The sequence below is a fragment of the Oncorhynchus gorbuscha genome, linkage group LG13 (assembly GCF_021184085.1).
Source record: "Oncorhynchus gorbuscha isolate QuinsamMale2020 ecotype Even-year linkage group LG13, OgorEven_v1.0, whole genome shotgun sequence".
In the NCBI taxonomy this organism is placed as follows: domain Eukaryota; kingdom Metazoa; phylum Chordata; class Actinopteri; order Salmoniformes; family Salmonidae; genus Oncorhynchus; species Oncorhynchus gorbuscha.
This window is the reverse complement of record NC_060185.1, coordinates 72,603,571-72,623,786: the sequence shown is the minus strand read 5'-3', so window position 1 is coordinate 72,623,786 and position 20,216 is coordinate 72,603,571. Positions and strand designations below refer to the sequence as shown.

Below are 20,216 nucleotides of genomic sequence, written 5' to 3'. Positions count from 1 at the left end.
ATTCGCGTGAAACTGAAAGCGCGAACCACTGCTTTTAATCAGGGCAAGGTGTCTGGCAACATGACCGAATACAAACAGTGCAGCTATTCCCTCCGCAAGGCTATTAAACAAGCTAAGCGTCAGTACAGAGACAAAGTAGAATCTCAATTCAACGGCTCAGACACAAGAGGCATGTGGCAGGGTCTACAGTCAATCACGGACTACAAGAAGAAACCCAGCCCAGTCACGGACCAGGATGTCTTGCTCCCAGGCAGACTAAATAACTTTTTTGTCCGCTTTGAGGACAATACAGTGCCACTGACACGGCCTGCAACGAAAACATGCGGTCTCTCCTTCACTGCAGCCTAGGTGAGTAACATTTAAACGTGTTAACCCTCGCAAGGCTGCAGGCCCAGACGGCATCCCCAGCCGCGCCCTCAGAGCATGCGCAGACCAGCTGGCCGGTGTGTTTACGGACATATTCAATCAATCCCTATACCAGTCTGCTGTTCCCACATGCTTCAAGAGGGCCACCATTGTTCCTGTTCCCAAGAAAGCTACGGTAACTGAGCTAAACGACTACCGCCCCGTAGCACTCACTTCCGTCATCATGAAGTGCTTTGAGAGACTAGTCAAGGACCATATCACCTCCACCCTACCTGACACCCTAGACCCACTCCAATTTGCTTACCGCCCAAATAGGTCCACAGACGATGCAATCTCAACCACACTGCACACTGCCCTAACCCACCTGGACAAGAGGAATACCTATGTGAGAATGCTGTTCATCGACTACAGCTCTGCATTCAACACCATAGTACCCTCCAAGCTCGAGACCCTTGGTCTCGACCCCGCCCTGTGCAACTGGGTACTGGACTTCCTGACGGGCCGCCTCCAACTCAATCATCAAGTTTGCGGACGACACAACAGTGGTAGGCTTGATTACCAACAACGACGAGACGGCCTACAGGGAGAAGGTGAGGGCCCTCGGAGTGTGGTGTCAGGAAAATAACCTCATACTCAACGTCAACAAAACTAAGGAGATGATTGTGGACTTCAGGAAACAGCAGAGGGAACACCCCCCTATCCACATCGATGGAACAGTAGTGGAGAGGGTAGCAAGTTTTAAGTTCCTCGGCGTACACATCACAGACAAACTGAATTGGTCCACTCACACTGACAGCGTCGTGAAGAAGGCGCAGCAGCGCCTCTTCAACCTCAGGAGGCTGAAGAAATTCGGCTTGTCACCAAAAGCACTCACAAACTTCTACAGATGCACAATCGAGAGCATCCTAGCGGGCTGTATCACCGCCTGGTACGGCAACTGCTCCGCCCTCAACCGTAAGGCTCTCCAGAGGGTAGTGAGGTCTGCACAACGCATCACCGGGGGAAAACTACCTGCCCTCAAGGACACCAACACCACCCGATGTCACAGGAAGGCCATAAAGATCATCAAGGACAACAACCACCCGAGCCACTGCCTGTTCACCCCGCTATCATCCAGAAGGCGAGGTCAGTACAGGTGCATCAAAGCTGGGACCGAGAGACTGAAAAACAGCTTCTATCTCAAGGCCATCAGACTGTTAAACAGCCACTACTAACATTGAGTGGCTGCTGCCAACACACTGTCATTGACACTGACCCAACTCCAGCCACTTTAATAATGGGAATGGATGGGAAATGATGTAAATATATCACTAGCCACTTTAAACAATGCTACCTTATATAATGTTACTTACCCTACATTATTCATCTCATATGCATACGTATATACTGTACTCTACATCATCGACTGCATCCTTATGTAATACATGTATCACTAGCCACTTTAACTATGCCACTTTGTTTACTTTGTCTACATACTCATCTCATATGTATATACTGTACTCGATACCATCTACTGTATGCTGCTCTGTACCATCACTCATTCATATATCCTTATGTACATATTCTTTATCCCTTTACACTGTGTTTAAGACGGTAGTTTTGGAATTGTTAGTTAGATTACTTGTTGGTTATCACTGCATTGTCGGAACTAGAAGCACAAGCATTTCGCTACACTCGCATTAACATCTGCTAACCATGTGTATGTGACAAATAAAATTTGATTTGATGTCGTCAGTGATGCTGTAGACCTGAATTTGCTTTGGTTGAAGTGGAATTGAACAGCATAAAAAAATCGGAATGGAGAAAGACTCATTGAAATCACTTGTATGTGTTGCCACCCTAGGATCACTCACTAATCACAACTTTTATTATTCAAAACTAAAAATATCATACTGTCCAATTGAAAAAAAATACTGTGATATAGTATTTTGGTCATTTCGCCCAGCCCTACTGACAGCTAGCCTGTGCAATACCTGCGGAACACATCTGCATAGTTAGCAATCAAGATATATGTCAGAAGATGATGGGGGGGGGCGAGAACGTTATTTATTTGTGTCAGTGAGTGTGCATCGCGAATACCCTCCAAGTCCGAACGTAGCTAGCCATTTCACCACTGCCGACGCGCTGCACATGTAAAGTCAGCAACAGTAAGCTGTGCAGCGCACGCACGCCTGTGTGTAGCGGTAACATTGTGAAATTCAGCAACAATATGCGGTGAGGCCGTATCCTTTCAAAATGAAAGGTTTGGTGTGGCGGTTACCTTAAATATTTTTTATTACATTTTATATATTGCACACATCCCCTTAACCCCCCCCCCCAGTTGAGATTCCCTGGATTAAAGCACATTTTTACAAGCTTTCAGTCATAAATGACCACTCCAATAAGCCCCGTATGGTGAACGACGTGACTGGAAGGCCTGTAGAATGGTGACTCTTTCGAGTTTCCAGTTCATCTTTAGCCAGGAGGGGGTCATTTGTGCTCTTGGCATTACTGATTCAAATGAACGAAATGAGTCAATATTTGTTCAGTCAAAAGAACAAGTTGAAAAGATCAGTCAGTAAAAAGAGCTGAACTTCCCATCACTAGTTACTGCAGATGCAATAATGCCCACATGCAGGAACTCCCTGAATTGCGGACTGCAATTGCACTCTTCTCAACCAACATGAGTCTAGCTAGCCTTGTCATATGACCAAAACAATGGAAGTTGGATGAGCCTCCCATATTGAATTTGGATGCTATCATTAAACACCAGATATAGGTATCTCCAGTTATTCTAGTAACTAAGGGAATAACAATGTCATGTAATAAAATAACTATTTCATATTAAAGAGCTCTTTAGAAACTTTAGGTTAGGTAGCTAGCTACTTCAACAGTTATGATTTAATTAGATTATTACTACATTAGACCAAATCGCCCCCATCTGAAAGACTACCCAGACGTCGTCAAGTCTAATTTTAAAGAGCCGAAGAACAAGCCGATTGGCATGCGTTTCTTTCTGTTTTTTATTATAAATTCAGTTTTGGAGGTGCGTTTCCTGACCGATTCCGCATTTGGTTGATAATGTTTATCCCCCATGAGACACTGTACATGTGGAAGCCTATTTCACTTCCTCCAAATCCTCAGAATAAATCTAAGACAATTCGATAAATCCGTAATTAATTGTTATGTTTTTTTGTTTTAGTTGCGCAGTTTTACATCTAAGATGTTTGGTGTTTCTCAAGTAAAAAAAATGTGAGATGTTATGTAAACAAAGTGGGGTGCTGTGCATGTCTGTTGCTGTCTATGCTATTTGATATAGAGCAACCACTGCAGCTGTTCACACCATGTTAGTGGGCAAATGTACATCGTACATCGTAATGTACATCGTCAAATCAAAACCCAAATCAAAACTCAGTTTTAGATAAGACTGACTTTATGACCAAAATTATCCTATTTACACTTTGTATTCAATTTTGACACTAGAATAACTGTTTCTGACTCATGTCGATTCCACATGGGCCGTTTTCAAAGGGATGTGTTGCTTTTTAAAGGCAGTCGCTCTTTAAAGTTACTCAACATAAGTTGTCTTTCATTCACAAGAGTTTGACATTTCCCTTTGATGTAGATATTCTTCCCCAAGTCCATGTCTCTATTAGCCACAGCGTCACTGCCGCTGTTTTGCGGAACAGTTCTAGAAACAGAAGTCTTATACTAGCCTACAGTACACCAGTTGCATGAAGACCGTAAAATGTAGGCTATGAAATTGTAAATCATGTAGAAATGTGAGGTGTATCTGTGCGGTGCGTGTGCTTGCACACACGTGAGTTTGAATGTCTGGCTTTGGGCCAGCAGGCGTCAGACTTTCTCAAGTTTAACAAACAGATGTCAGTTCAGATCATAGCCAAATAACCTTTGTTTACCCAGCTTAAAATCATCCATGCAAAGTAAGGACTCCTCCAGACAGCAATACAATATTTTTGATTGACCCTGTAGTCACCTATTGGGATTCCTGATTGACCTGATGTCACCTTTTGGGATTCCTGTAGGCCTATTATCTCAACTAGTCAGTTGAAACATTATAGTGAGATACTGCATTCGTATGGGTAGCCTAGCGGTTAAGAGCATTGGGCCAGTAGCCTGAAGGTCGCTGGTTCAAATCCCGAGACAACTTGATGAAAAATCTGTCTGTGCCCTTGAGCAAAGACACTTAGCCCTAAATGCTATTGTAAGTCATTCTGGATATTGGTTAAGAGCGTCTGCTAAATGACTCAAATGTAAATAGTGTTGTAAGGGGCATACATCGAATAGTATCCTGACTTGTTGTGCTGCTTTTCTTCAGGCTTGTTGGTGGGCACCATGGATGTTGTCCTGGACTCCAGTGCCAGAGTGGCTCCCTATAGGATCCTGCACCAGACAGGGGACTCACAGATCTTCTGCAGCATCGCATGTGGTGGGTGCAAAACCATGCCATGACACCTCTGAATATTCTGGGACAGACAAACTTTCTTTGAAGCTAGCCTATTTAATTAAAACTGAATAAAAGCTCTAGGCATATATACATGTGATCCATTATCAGGTGTTAATTAAGAGACCTCTCCTTGATCTGCAATGTTCTAGGTTTATCCCATAGATATTACAACCAGTAGATAGTGATAGCTCTGACGTCATCCACGTATTCCTATGGAAAACTCCCGATGGAGCATGAAGCCGGAAGTATTTAAATTTCAAGCGCGCCATGGGGCTGGATGGTACCAAAAATGCTAAGGATCATGGTCGAAGTAGTCATTTTCATCCTGCCTGAGAGAGTCGAACTTAATGTCTATGGCATGAGGGCGCGAGCCTCCTCGTAGCCTGCCGGCCTGTGATTGGTCTGTTTCAGCACGTGGTCCTGTGTGACGACAAATGTAGTAGTCAGAATGGATCACTATTTAATTAAATATCTCAATTTGTAGCAAACTTTAAAATATTTCACAGTGGGGACCAGGGCTTTTGGCACCTCTAGTTCCAGAGTGAAATTGGAGTGCGAGAGAAGGCCGAAAGTCCCCAATTTTTTAAAATCCGCTCCACTCTCCAGCCAAAGAGCTTGTGACTTCAAGCTCCAGACCGGTCACCGGGGGACTGGTTTATTCACATCTGTGCCAAGAATGTTAAAGTGACAAGGAGAGGAACACACTTTAGAACAGTGTTGTATTACTCAAGTCCCGATTTTCATGACTTTTAACTCGACTTGCACTCGACCATTGAGGACTCGCACTCGCCATCTAGACCATTAGTGACTCAGACTGGCCCCACGTGACTTGTATTTCCACTTGGACTGGATAGGCTACCATGATGAGCAGAATATTTGCAGCGCTGGATGAGCAGAGCAGCGAGGGTTCTGTTCTCTAGCAGTGGGAATTATCTAACACACCTGGCACAGCCAACATCAGGCTGGGCTGGTGAGCTGTGGAGGAGCAAGCGATGAGTGTGGGCAGGCAGGCTCTGCGCCGCTCAGCCGCCGATCATAGGCTACCCATCGCACAAGCCACTCTCTTGCTTCCCCGTAACCACCAGTCAACAGCCTGCTATTTAGCTTTGCCTGGTTAAGAAACAGAAACTTCTTCACGAAATTGAAAACAATAGTATTGAGTTTAATAGCACAGCAGTGTAGCTATTTGTCTCTCATTGTGGATAGAAAAGTAGTCTGTCTTTGAATTTTTTATCTTGCTCTACCCTCGCACTCCCCCCCCCTGCATCCCATCGTCAGGTTCTGACAGGTCTCCCTTTAGTTTTCACTCTGCAAATAACTACTCAAATATTAGTGGGTCGATTACAAAAAATTAGCTGAGAGCCCGACCATTTATATATTTAGTAAATAAGTAGTGAAATGCTATCGAGTAGAATTTGTGGTAGTGATGAATAATATTTAGGGCTACCAAGTGACTCAGTGGTCTGAGGCACTGCATCTCAGTGCTATAGGCGTCACTACAGACCCTGGTTCGATCCCGGGCTGTATCACAACGGGCCATGATCGGGAGTCCCATAGGGCGGTGTACAATTGGCCCAGCGTCGTCCGGGTTAGGGGAGGTGCACTGTATACTCTCTAAAGCACACCTGTACCCTCTAAAGCACACCCGTACCCAATTTTTACCTTGGTGTTGATGTGGGTAAATACTGTGTTTTCCCAGGCTCCTCCCGGAAGGAGATCACAGAGCATTGGGAGTGGCTGGAGACCAACCTCCTCCAGACGCTCTCCATTTTTGACAACAACGAAGATATCACCACCTTCGTCAAGGGGAAGATCTCGGTAGGCACTGCTGCCACAAAGTCTAGTTCAACCTCATAGAATTAGAACAAATTAGAATTAAATTATCATACCCTGTTATGTCCTAGCTAATTGTTGCTCCATCTTTAAGATACTGACTCAGTTTCTGATGCAGATTTATGCATCATTGTCACTTTAATCTGAACTAGAGGCCTTCACAGGTCTAAAAAGTTGAACCCGTTCCAAAATTAACCTGGGTCTTTTCCATCCGCACTCATACAGACATTTTTTATTTAAATATACAGACCCATTCCGAATTGACCTGACGACAACTAGACCCGTTCTGGATAGACCTGGTCCAGTCCTGGTCTGACCGATCATTAGGAGTATCTCTACCGCTCCTGCTATCTCTAGAGAGTTAAACAGCAGGTCTGGGACAGGTAGCACGTCCGGTGAACAGGTCAGGGTTCCATAGCCGCAGGCAGAACAGTTGAACAGTTTGTTGTAGCCTATTCTTCACCTCTAACTTTTAATTCCATAATTTTAATTCAAACTTCCATTGATCAGATATCTCCTAACTTTTGCCATACATGGAGGCTCTATGACTGTAGCCTATTGCTGCTTTGATGACTTATGATTGGCCAACAACAAGCTACACGTGCGCCACTCGTTAAAAACAAGAGCAGCAGCATAAATGATACAACTTCTCTCTGTCTATATATATTGTAACAGAACCTTACTCCCTCCTCCACTCTTTCTATCTAGGGCATCATCGCCGAGGAGAACAAGAGCAAGGCTGCCCTGGAGGATGAGGACTCTGGCAAGTTCCGTGAGGCTGAACTGAAGATGAGGAAGCTGTTTGGCATGCCCGGTGAGGAGAAGCTGGTCAACTACTACTCCTGTAGCTACTGGAAGGGCCGTGTGCCCCGGCAGGGCTGGGTCTACCTCAGCGTCAACCACCTCTGCTTCTACTCTCTCCTCCTGGGGAAAGAAGGTTGGTGTGGAGCAGGGTTTCCGTTAGCTGTAAATGCCGGGTAAAAAAATACATTCATTCATACATACATGCATACATACGTACGTACGTACATGCATACATACGTACATACACACAAATAGACTGACGAGTTTCAGAAGAAAGTTCTTTGTTTGTGGCCATTTTGAGCCTGTAATCAAACCCACAAATGCTGATGCTCCAGTTACTCACCTCGTCTAAAGAAGGCCAGTTCTATTGCTACTTTAATCAGAACAACAGTTTTCAGTTGTGCTAACATAATTGCAAAAGTGTTTTCTAATGATCAATTAGCCTTTTAAAATGATAAACTTGGATTAGCTAACACAATGTGCCATTGGAACACAGGAGTGATGGTTGCTGATAACGGCCTATGAAGATATTCCCTAAAAAATCTGCCATCTCCAGCTACAATAGTCATTTACGACATTAAAAATGTCTACACTGTATTTCTGATCAATTTGATGTTATTTTAATGGACCAAAAATGTGCTTTTCTTTCAAAAACAAGGACATTTCTATGTGACCCCAAACATATGTGTGCAATATGTGTGTGTTAAAATTGTTGCCAGCCAAATTATAAATAAAAAAAATCCATTGCTAAATAATGCTTTGTGTTAATTGGTGGAAATACCAGACGATGTACTCCAACTTCATAGGCAAATATACTTCGTAGGATAATAACTCCTTAAGCTGTTTGGAAATTAGTGTTGGGTGTGTGCCTTTTAGAAGAAAGAAAAAAACTCAGTCAAAAGATGCAATTGAAGTCCCTTGAATCAACCAGGTGTACAATGACTGGGCAAAATTTGTTAAGATTCTGTTGATTATACCCGTTTCCAGTGTGCCGGCCGAGAGGGGGTTCTTTCTCCAAAACCGATTAAAGACGGCCTCAAGATCACGCCTTCTTGAGGACAAAGTAACTAGGCTGATGTAAATTATAGGCAAATTGTGTTTGTCAGGCCCGTTACTAGCAGTTCTACCTCAGCCCTAGGTAAGATCAACATATCCCGCCCATGTCATGTATAGTATCAAGATTTGGAATGGATTGATAGAGTAGAGTAATGATGTGTATCATGCACAATTGGTGCATTTCAGTTCAGCTTATTCAGTAGCACTTGGAAATTAAACATCATTGCCAACTTTTCACATCGGACTGTTAGAATGATGCAATCACTAGGCAGCCAACTGCCTATAGTAGGAAACAGAGTTGTTATCAATGCTAAATCGCAGCGGGAGTTGGGTGGGCCGGGCCAGTCATGGTAAGAAGAGATCCAGCTTTTGTCAAATGTAGCTAACCATTTTCTTAACCTAATTTTCCTAACCTGTATGTTAATTCTGACCTGCTACGAAAAGTCACATCTGACTGCTGGATCCCTTCTAGCCATGACCTGGTGTTCGTAAACAGCCATGTTTTATTTATTAGGTCTAATTAAAATGTTCATGTCTAGGCTAAATTAAATTAGAGAAGCCTAGATTGTATTTGAAAACAGCTGTGTTTTTATTAATTAAAATTGCCATACAAATAGCCTATAGGACATGTTTACAAATGTATTACTATGTAGGCATCTAAGCAAAACATTTATTATTTTATGATTTATAGCAGGGAAGAAGAAGCAACAGGCAAAATGTTTTGCTTTTCAATAAAATCTGTCATGTTGGTATAAGAACATTAAAGGCTCATGATGAATTCATGAATTACAATAATATAATGTGATTTTGAGCACTGTAGGTGAATGCCCTAATGCGTTACACACCCAATTCATATGGATGTCTGGTCAATTAAAATCCTAACGGAAACCCTGGTGTGTGCATGCATGTGGGTCTGAGAATGAAAGCAATGCACTGTATGTGGGCAGTGATCTTATGAGATTACAGAAGAAGAGAATGAGGCTCAGAGAGTGTGTGTTAGTGTGTATGTTGAGGAATGTGATTGACTCATAGTGAATAGCCCCACTTCAATCAACCCCCAACACAATTCTGTACTAATTCAAACCTCTAAGATAGCATTCTATGAAATCTACCTCTTTCTTCCTCCTACTGTTTCTGCCCCTCTACTGAACACCTTCTATTCTCCCTGCTCCCTGACCCCAAGGACTCCTTCCGTTGCTCTCTCGCTCTCTTCTCTTCCTGTCTATCTCTCATTTTCTATGCTGTATCTCCCTCTGTCTCTCACCCTCTTTTCTGGGCGAAGTAAAATATTTCTGTGACAGCGTCTGCTAAGTGATCTCGCCCACTCCTCCCCTTACAGTGACCCTGGTGGTGCAGTGGACGGAGGTCACCCGCCTAGAGAAGAACGCCACGCTGCTGTTCCCGGAGAGTGTGCGGGTGAGCACGCGGCACACGGAGCACTACTTCTCCATGTTCCTCAACGTTAACGACACCTTCAAGCTCATGGAGCAGCTGGCCACCATCGCCATGCGCCAGCTGCTTGACAACGAGGGCTTCGCCGCCGACCACTCGCTGCCTAAGGCCTGCAAGACGCTCAAGAATGTCTCGGCACTGAAGAGGTAGGTGGGTTCAAGAGTAAGGAATGTCCTGAGTTTTTCTGACCATTTAAAAAATGTGGTATTTCAAACAACTGTTTTCACTGAAATGAAGTGGTACTTCCAAGAACGTGTCTTTTAATCCTCTAGAGAACAGGTGTAGTCAAGTCAGGTACCAACACACCAGATTTAGCAAAGACAGGTCCTCAATGTAGTGGTTCGTATCTGCATCCCACCAATACATAATTTTTGGGTGTATAGTTCTAGACAGTATTCATATTTTAGTGTGTATATATTTACTGTATCTGTAGTTTTTCTTAGTTTTGTAATTTACTCTCTCCCTCTCACTACTGGATGTCAACTACAGGAACCTGGACGCACGGGCCAAGAACGAACGTTACCGGGCGCTGTTCCGCCTGACCCAGGACGAGCGCCTGGACGGACACACCGACTGCACGCTGTGGACTCCCTTTGCCAAGATGCACATCGTGGGCCAGCTGTTTGTCTCCAACAACTACATCTGCTTCTGCAGCCGTGAGGAGGACCTCTGTCAGCTCATCATCCCCCTCAGAGAGGTGCCTATACACACAACCCAACGCAAAGCACGAGCGCTCTCTTTCTTTTGTTTCCTGCCTCCTTTCTTTCTCTTTCCCCCTCTTTTCCATATATCCTGCATCCCTCTTTCATATTCATTTTAATTTTCTTTCACTCTCACTTTCTTACCCTGTATCTGTCTTTTTGTTTTTCATGGGGGACATACCCTCATTGTGGGATGTGCCTAATGTTCTTAACTAATGTACAACTTTCTTTCCCTCGCTCTCTCGCTCTCTTCCCCTCCCTCTCTCACACCCCTCTGTTTTATCTCTTCTCTCACCTCCTTCCACCCCATCTCTCTTCTACCCTTCTCTGACTCTCCTCCCTTCCCTCCATCCTGCTCTCTAGGTATCCATTGTGGAGAAGGCAGACAGCAGCAGCGTCTTGCCCTGCCCCGTGTCCATCAGCACCAAGAACAAGATGACCTTCCTCTTCGCCAACCTCAAGGACCGCGACTTCCTGGTCCAGCGCATCTCCGACTTCCTGCAGCGCACCCCTGAAAGTGGCCATTCGGTGAGCCAATCAGAGGGGAGGTGTGCTGTTTGGGTCTACCCTTTGAGCTAGGCTTAGGCTAGGCTTTACCTTCATGCCAACTTTGTGACATACCGGGATGTTTGGTAATGCACAAGGGGCGCTGTTTTCAAACCTAATGCAAACAAGTACATGTTAAAGCCCATAGAGAATGCTACCTAAATGTGAACATTTTGCACAGTTTCTTACCTAAACTATACAAGTAACAAAAAATGCTACTCACAGTTTGCTGCACGCACAAAACAAATATTAGCCAGCAAGGCTCTTGGTCCAGAAGATGATTTTCTGCTGTTACCAAGTGAATGCTTGATTTTGAATAGAATAGATAGTTACTAAACTAGCTACTAAATTAGCAAACCATATGTACAACTGCAGAGCATTTAGCACATGTTAGACGGTTAATTGAATAGTTATAAGATATCTAGCTGACAAACATTTAGTTGTGAATTCCATACTGTAACTAGATCACCTGGCGTGTGCTGCACAACAGTGAGTGACTCAAAAAGCTCCTGTCTCTTGTTGTTGCGTGCTTGTAAACAAACACTGCGTGACTGGAGACAACCGTAACCTTCATGATAATGTGACAGGTGACACGAAGAACGCAATGTTTTTTATCTCCTAACCTATTGTACAGGTTGACTGCAGGTATTTACTTAAAAAGTTGCTACAAATATTCACATTTATTGAAAAACTTCAAAGAAATTGTTTCAACGGTATTGACGGTATTTAAAAACCATCCTGTGTCTTTTTCCAAATAACCTGGTATATGTTATAAACGGTATACCTAGAAGAAAAAGAAACGCACACCTATTTAGGCGAGGTGCTGGCTAGTGGAGTAGAAAACTTGAAAATAAAAGAGCCGCACACTCTAGGAGCTCAAATGCAAAAATGTAATTACCAACGTTTCGACAGCCAAGCTGTCTTCATCAGGGTATAGTCGGGATAAACGGTATACCGCCAAAGCCTACTTTGAACTGTCAGTCACGTTCTGTCGTGAACGAGATCGCAATTGTGATGGATAATGGGGCTTTTTGATGTATACAGTGATTTTTATGCTACTTTCTACATAACAATAATATGTTGTAATCACTCATTTGTGTTCATGCTTTTGGCAGAATGATTTCTCTAAATGCATTAGTTGGTTACACATATCAAAATATCCTTGTATTCTTTCTCTCCTAACACCCCTTTAAATCTTTAAATCCCCGATCTCCTCCTTCTCCCCAGGGTTCTCCCAGCCCTAGTACAACCCCTCTCTCCTCCAGCCTCCCCACACCCACTGGTGCAGCAGGGGAACCGTCCCAGAGGCGCCACTACAGCCCCAGCCTGCCAACAGCCACTCAGAGCCTGCTCCGCATCTACCAGAAGCACGCCCCAGAGGAACACGGACCCAAAGCTGTGAGTTCAACCCCACTCCCAGACCCACGTCAACGGCTTGGACAGTCTTATACTTTTAGAATATCCTACGCACTTTCTATAGCGTTTTATTACTTCAGTGTGGTCATCTGTTTTTAATCTGAAGTGATCCTTTCTAAACAGTATTTTATTGTCCCTACCTAAAGATGTAGACAGTTGGATGCTTTATAGTGTAGGCTAATGTATGCTGTGTCTATGGTTCTGGTTCTGGTCCTCAGGGTTAACATTACACTAGAGGAAATACTATCTTAACCAAATGTGTGCATAGGCAAGCTTGAAGGCCATCATCTGTTCATTCATCTAGCTCAGCTATCTAGCTCAGCTTTAGGATCCCAAACTCAAGGTATTGTTGGATCACTGACTCTTAGTAGTATGTCTTTGTTTGCTTTTCTCATGGTGCCAAAGGAGCATAGCCTCCGTGGCCATACATCATTCTGGTCGTTATATCGTTAAAACACCCCTTTAGCTCAATTACATTTTTGTTAGGTCATACTGATATACTGACTCCCCCCTTTTCTTTCTCCTCAGACAAAGGAGGAGTTGTGGAACATCCACTTCCTTGAGTTTGGCAGGGGTGTGTGTATGTACCGTACCTCCAAGACCAGAGAGCTGGTGCTCAATGGGATCCCTGAGAGCCTCCGGGGGGAGCTGTGGCTGCTCTTCTCAGGTTGACATTTTTATCCAACAATTTCATTTCAAGCACTTTATCTTTTATAAATGGTTAATTGTTACAAAGCGCTTATAAGATTATACCCCCCCAAAATAACCCTTCTTGCAGGGTTTGGGTTAATTGATTAACACAATAACAACAACAACGAGGCTATATACAGGGAGTACCGGTACCGAGTCAGTGTGCGGGGGTACAGGTTAGTCAAGGTAATTTGTACATGTAGGTAAGAGTGATGTGACTATGCATAGATAATAAACGGCGAGTAGGAGCAGTGTACAAAACAAATGGAAGGGAGGCGGTGTCAATGAATATAGTCCGGTGGCCATTTGATTAATTGTTCAGCAGTCTTATGGATTGGGGGTAGAAGCTGTTAATGAGCCTTTTGGTTCTAGACTAGGAGCTCCGGTACCGCTTGCCATGCAGTAGCAGAGAAAACAGTCTATGACTTGGGAGACTGGAGTCTCTGACAATTTTATGGGCTTTCCTCTGACACCGCCTATTATATAGGTCCTGGTTGGCAGGATACTTAGCCCCAGTGATGTACTGGGAGGCACGCACTACCCTCTGTTGCGTCTTAAGGTCAGATGCCGAGCAGTTGCCATACCAGGCGGTGATGCAACCGGTCAGGATGCTCTAGATGGTCCAGCTGTAGAACTTTTTGAGGATCTGGAGACCTATGCCAAATCTTTTCAGTCTCCTGAGGGGGAAAATATTTTGTCGTGCCCTCTTCACGACTATCTTGGTGTGTTTGTACCATAATAGTTTATTGGTGATGTGGACACCAAGGATCTTGAAACTCTCGACCCGCTCCACCACAGTAATTGCACTCAATGTTTCTTAACTTGTGCTGAATCTGATGAAAGTTATTCTCAACTTCTGCTTTGGCTGTGCAGAGTCTAGGTCTATATGTGAGCCTCTGGCTTAAACCACTAGGCCACTTGGAACTGTTGCAGACGCACCATGTCTTTGGGATGTTTTTAGCAGCACCTCAGTGGGGTTTCAAATCACCAACCACAAGTAGTGTCATTGCAGAGGAACTTCTCCTCAAATGGTTTCTGTTCTTCTCTGTGGGTTAAAGTTTAAATGGCCCTAGCAGACTGTGTTTGCCCTATATAAAAGTAACATAATTGTAGATTGCTAAGATAAAGTAGATAATTGACTAAATATAAACGAATACACTGACTCAATATACGCCATATATGGTTTCTTCAAACACAATGATTTTGAATGCCAGAGTTTGAAGGTTAAATAGAGCGTAAATAGTTTTTATGAGCAATAAGAGGACATCTATGTTTATGTGAGTGCTCAAAAAGTTCTACAGCTGCATCATCGAGAGCATGGTTTCATCACTGGCTGGTATGGCAACTGCTTGGTCTCCGACCGCAAGGCACTACAGAGGGTAGTGCCAACGGCCCAGTACATCACTGGGGCCAAACTTCCTGCCATCCAGGACCTCTATACCAGGCAGTGTCAGAGGAAGGCTCTAAAAATTGACTCCAGCCACTCTAGTCATAGACTGATCTCTCTGCTACCACACGGCAAGCAGTACCGGAGCGCCAAGTCTAGGTCCAAAAGGCTTCTTAACAGCTTCTACCCCCAAGCCATATGACTCCTGAACAGCTAATCAAATGTCTACCCAGACTATTTGCATTTCATTTTACGCTGCTGCTACTCTGTTTATTATCTATGTATAGTCACTTTAATAACTCTACCTACATGTACATATCTCAATTCCCTTGACTAACCTGTGCCTCCGCACATTGACTCTGTACCGGTACCCCCTGTATATTGTTTCGCTACTGTTATTTTACTGCTTCTAATTAATGTTTTTATTTTTTACTTAACACTTGTTTTCCTTAACTGTTGGTTAAGGGCTTGTAAGTAAGCATTTCACTGTAAGGTCTACAGGTCACAAATAAGATTGATTTGCTAGCAGTTGTTTGTGCCGGAGTGTGAAATGAGTGTGGGTGTCTAGTCTTTCAGGGTGGATAAAATCAAATTGTATTTGTCACATGGGCCGAATACAACAGGTGTAGACCTTTACAGTCAAATGCTTACTTACAAGCCCTTAACCAATGATGAAGTTTTAAGAAAATTAAGAAAAAAGTAAGAGATATGAAAAACGGTGATGTACTGTGCCGAACGTACTACCCAAGGAACTTGAAACTCTCAACCTGCTCCACGACAGCCCCGTCAATGAGAATGGGGGTGTGCTCGGTCCTCTTTTTCCTGTAGTCCACAATCATCTCCTTTGTCTTGATCGCGTTGAGGGACAGGTTGTTGACCTTGCACAACATGGTCAGGTCTCTGACCTCCTCCCTATAGGCTGTCTCATCGTTTTCAGTGATCAGGCCTACCACTGTTGTGTCATCAGCAAACTTAATGATGATGTTGGAGTTGTGCCTGGCTGTGCAATCATGAGTGAACAGGGAGTGCAGGAGGGGGCTGAGCACGCACCCCTGAGGGGCCCCCGTGTTGAGGATCAGCGTGGCGGATGTGTTGTTACCTACCCTTACCACCTGGGGGCAGCCCATCAGGAAGTCTAGGATCCAGTTGCAAAGGAAGTTGTTTAGTCCCAGGGTCCTTAGCTTAGTGTTGAGTTTTGAGGGCACTATGGTGTTGAACGCTGAGATGTCGTCAATGAATAGCATCTCACGTAGGTGTTCCTTTTGTCCAGGTGGGAAAGGGCAGTGTGGAGTGCAATAGAAATTGCGTCATCTGTGGATCTGGTGGTGCGGTATGCAAATTGGAGTGGATCTAGGGTTTCTGGGATAATGGTGTTGGTGTTTCTTATAAGTTTCCGCGTTAGAGTCCCGCTTCTTGAAAGCGGCAGCTCTACCCTTTAGCTCAGTGCGAATGTTGCCTGTAATCCATGGCTTCTGGTTGAGGTATGTACTAGAGGTCGACCGATTATGATTTTTCAACGCCGATGCTGATTTTTGGAGGACCAAAAAAGCCGATACCGATTAATCGGACGATTTTAAAATAATAATAATTAAAAAATTAAAATGTATTTGTAATAATGACTTACAACAATACTGAATTAACACTTATTTTAACTTAATATAATACATCAATAAAATCAATTTAGCCTAAAGTAGATAATGAAACCTGTTCAATTTGGTTTAAATAATGCAAAAACAAAGTGTTGGAGAAGAACGTAAAAGTGCAATATGTGCTATGTAAGAAAGCTAACATTTCAGTTCCTTGCTCAGAACATGAGAACATATGAAAGCTGGTGGTTCCTTTTAACATGAGTCTTCAATATTCCCAGGTAAGAAGTTTTAGGTTGTAGTTATTATAGGACTATTTCTCTCTATACCATTTGTATTTCATTAACCTTTGACTATTGGATGTTCTTATAGGCACTTTAGTATTGCCAGTGTAACAGTATAGCTTCCGTCCCTCTCCTCGCTCCTCCCTGGGCTCGAACCAGCAAAACATCGAAGCGTTACCCATGCAGAGCAAGGGAAACAACCACCCCAAGGCTCAGCAAGTGAAGTTTGAAACGCTATTAGCGGGCGCTAACTCGCCAGTCATTTCACTTCGATCACACCAGCCTCATCTCGGGAGTTGATAGGTTTGAAGTCATAAACAGCGCAATGCTTGACGCAGAACGAAGAGCTGCTGGCAAAACGCACGAAAGTGCTGTTTGAATGAATGTTTATGCGCCTGCTTCTGCCTACCACCGCTCAGTCAGATACTTAGATACTTGTATGCTTGTATGCTCAGTCAGATTATATGCAACACAGGAAACGCTAGATAATATCTAGTAATATCATCAACCATGTGTAGTTAACTAGAGATTATGATTGATTGTTTTTTATAAGATAAGTTTAATGCTAGCTAGCAACTTACCTTGGCTTACTGCATTTGCATAACAGGCAGTCTCATAGTCGTTATTGCGTTGGACTCGTTGACTGTAAGGTTGCAAGATTGGATCCCCCGAGCTGACATGGTGAAAATCTGTCTTTCTGCCCCTGAACGAGGCAGTTAACCCACCATTCCTAGGCCGTCATTGAAAATAAGAATGTGTTCTTAACTGACATGCCTAGTTAAATAAAGATTAAATAAAGGTGTGAAAAAAAAATGCCAATTTCCGATTGTTATAAAAACTTGAAATCGGCCCGAATTAATCTGCCATTCCGATTAATCGGTCGACCTCTAATATGTACATACAGTCACTGTGGGGATGACGTCCTCAATGTACTTCTTGATAAAGCCAGTGACTGATGTGGTGTACTCCTCAATGCCATCGGAAGAATCATGTACAGTGCCTTGCGAAAGTATTCGGCCCCCTTGAACTTTGCGACCTTTTGCCACATTTCAGGCTTCAAACATAAAGATATAAAACTGTATTTTTTTTGTGAAGAATCAACAACAAGTGGGACACAATCATGAAGTGGAACGTCATTTATTGGATATTTCAAACTTTTTTAACAAATCTAAAACTGAAAAATTGGGCGTTCTGTAAAACTGATTTAAGTTTCCTTGCATTAAATTCACCGGCCATTAGGAGCGCCGCCTCTGAGTGTTTTCCTGTTTGCTTATGGTGGAATACAGCTCATTTAGTGCGGTTTTCGTTCTAACCTCGCTCTGTGGTGGTATATAGACAGTTACGAAAATAACAGATAAACTCTGGGCAAATAGTGAGGTCTGCAGCTTATCATAAGATACTCCACCTCAGGCGAGCACAACTTTGAGACTTCCTTAGATATTGTGCACCAACAGTTTACATAAATGCATAGGCCCCCGGCCCGTGTCTTACCAGAGGCTGTTTTTCTCTCTTGCCGATAGTGTATAACCCGCCCGCTCTATGTTCTTAATATAGTTGTTCACTGTGTTGCCACCATGTTAGCAACACAGTGAACAATACTCATTATCAATAAGTGAGTCTGTGTGTGCAAGCAAGCATTGTGTGTGTCAAGACTACATCCACATCAGAATTCGGTTAGTATCAAGGACAGCAGTCACTACTACCTTGTGATCTGAAGGTAGTGTGTGTTTGTCTCTCTGCCGTGGTTATTAGGGAAGTGTTGTTGTTACCTAGTGGTGCAACGTCTGACTAATCTGAGATCAACTGACTCCCTGGACTCTGGAGTCATATGGCCTAGCTAAGTAACTGTTACGAAACTGAGCCCATAGGTTGTGTTGCTATGTTGATGTGTCATACTATGTTAAAATGGTAGCACTTAATAAACGGGGCTAAATGAACAGGATTGTGTCATTCAATGGTATCTGGAGTGAGAGTTAATGACAAGTCTAAATTCTGTTTTCAGGAATCCCTCGAATTAGTGTTTTCTAGCAAATATGTAAAGGTTAACCACGTTTTTGATGGTATAACAAAGAAACTACCAGTTGTCTGAATCTGACCTCTATTTTTTTATTTTTTTTATTTTTTACAATGGTTAGAATCAAAAGGATCTAAACATTAAATAATTTGCCCACTGACAAACCCATATTGTCTGTGTCTGTCTTATAATCTATTGAGTTAACCACTTACCCCCATCCATCCATCCATCAATCAATCCATCCCCTCTCCAGGAGCTCAGAATGAGATGGACACCCACCCTGGCTACTACGCTGAGCGGGTGGAGCAGGCCATGGGCCGCTGTACCCTGGCCACGGAGGAGATCGAGAGGGACCTGCACCGCTCCATGCCTGAGCACCAGGCCTTCCAGAATGAGATGGGCATCGCTGCCCTCCGCAGGGTCCTCACCGCCTACGCCTGCCGCAACCCTGGCATAGGATACTGCCAGGTATGCCGACTTGTCGGGGGGGAGGGGGTTGTACCACTCCCTGGACAGGACGCTAGTCTGTCGCAGGGCCACATTATCAACACTGACTGACTTTATATTACAATTTCTTACTTACTTTTGGTTATGTAGTGTATGTGGACACCTGCTCGTCGAACATCTCATTATAAAATCATGGGAATTAATATGGAGTTGGTCCCCCCTTTGCTGCTATAATAGCCTCCATTCTTCTAGGAAGGCTTTCCACTAGATGTTGGAACATTGCTGCGGGGACTTCCATTCAGCCACAAGTGAGGTCGGCCAATGATGTTGGACGATTAGGCCTGGCTCGCAATCGCTGTTCCAATTCATCCCAAAGGTGTTCGATAGGGTTGAGGTGCAGGCCAGTCAAGTTTTTCCACACCGATCTCGACAAACCATTTCTGTATGGACCTCGCTTTGTGCACAGGGCATTGTCATGCTGAAACAGGAATTGTCTTTCGTCAAACTGTTGCCACAAAGTTGGAAGCACAGAAACATCTAGAATGTCATTGTATGCTGGAACTAAGGGGCCTAGCCCGAACCATGAAAAACAGCCCCAGCCCATTATTCTTCATCCACCAAACTTTACAGTTGGCACTATGCATTCGGGCAGGTAGCGTTCTAATGGCATCCGCTAAACACAGATTTGTCCGTCACTGACAGATGGTGAAGCGTGATTCATCACTCCAGAGAACGTGTTTCCACTGCTACAAGGTGGCGAGCTTTACACCACTCCAGCCGATGCTTGGCATTGAGCATGGTGATCTTATGCTTGTATGCGGATGCTCGACTATGGAAACCCATTTCATGAAGCTCCCGGTAAACAGTTCTTGTGCTGATGTTGCTTCCAGAGGCAGTTTGGAATTCGGCAGTGAGTGTTGCAACCGAGGACAGACGCGCTATGCGCTTCAGCACTCTGCGGTCCCGTTCTGTGAGCTTGTGTGGTCTACCACTTCACCATATAGCTATAATTAGAAAATACCAGGAAAATTCCAGGAAAATGTCATCTAAAACAAAGCGTGAATGTTTTCTTGAAACATAATCATGATATTTTAACTAGGTTCTTTGACTGTAACTGATTCTGTCATGGTGACTACTAGTATCCGAGAGGCTTTTCATTGACCCATAAACTGTTTATTCATTACTGT

At 43.7% G+C, this 20,216-nt stretch overlaps 1 protein-coding gene across 9 annotated transcripts in view; it reads left to right on the top strand.

Annotated features, from left to right (window-relative positions):
• The window catches only part of LOC123993487 (TBC1 domain family member 9B-like), a 51,901-nt gene that overhangs the window by 8,700 nt on the left and 22,985 nt on the right, over positions 1 to 20,216 (top strand). For 5 of the 9 annotated variants that reach the window (XR_006831456.1, XR_006831455.1, XM_046295678.1 and 2 more), the window contains exons 2-10: positions 4,685 to 4,795; positions 6,513 to 6,631; positions 7,355 to 7,583; positions 9,846 to 10,104; positions 10,448 to 10,655; positions 11,023 to 11,187; positions 12,433 to 12,603; positions 13,150 to 13,288; positions 18,836 to 19,050. Coding sequence is in view for 7 of the 9 variants with exons in the window: in XM_046295678.1 (XP_046151634.1) it covers positions 4,685 to 4,795; positions 6,513 to 6,631; positions 7,355 to 7,583; positions 9,846 to 10,104; positions 10,448 to 10,655; positions 11,023 to 11,187; positions 12,433 to 12,603; positions 13,150 to 13,288; positions 18,836 to 19,050 (1,616 nt within the window). In the remaining 2 variants the exon portion in view is untranslated. The remainder of the gene's footprint in view (positions 1 to 4,684; positions 4,796 to 6,512; positions 6,632 to 7,354; positions 7,584 to 9,845; positions 10,105 to 10,447; positions 10,656 to 11,022; positions 11,188 to 12,432; positions 12,604 to 13,149; positions 13,289 to 18,835; positions 19,051 to 20,216) is intronic. The other 4 variants (XM_046295680.1, XM_046295682.1, XM_046295681.1 and 1 more) reach the window with 4 other exon arrangements.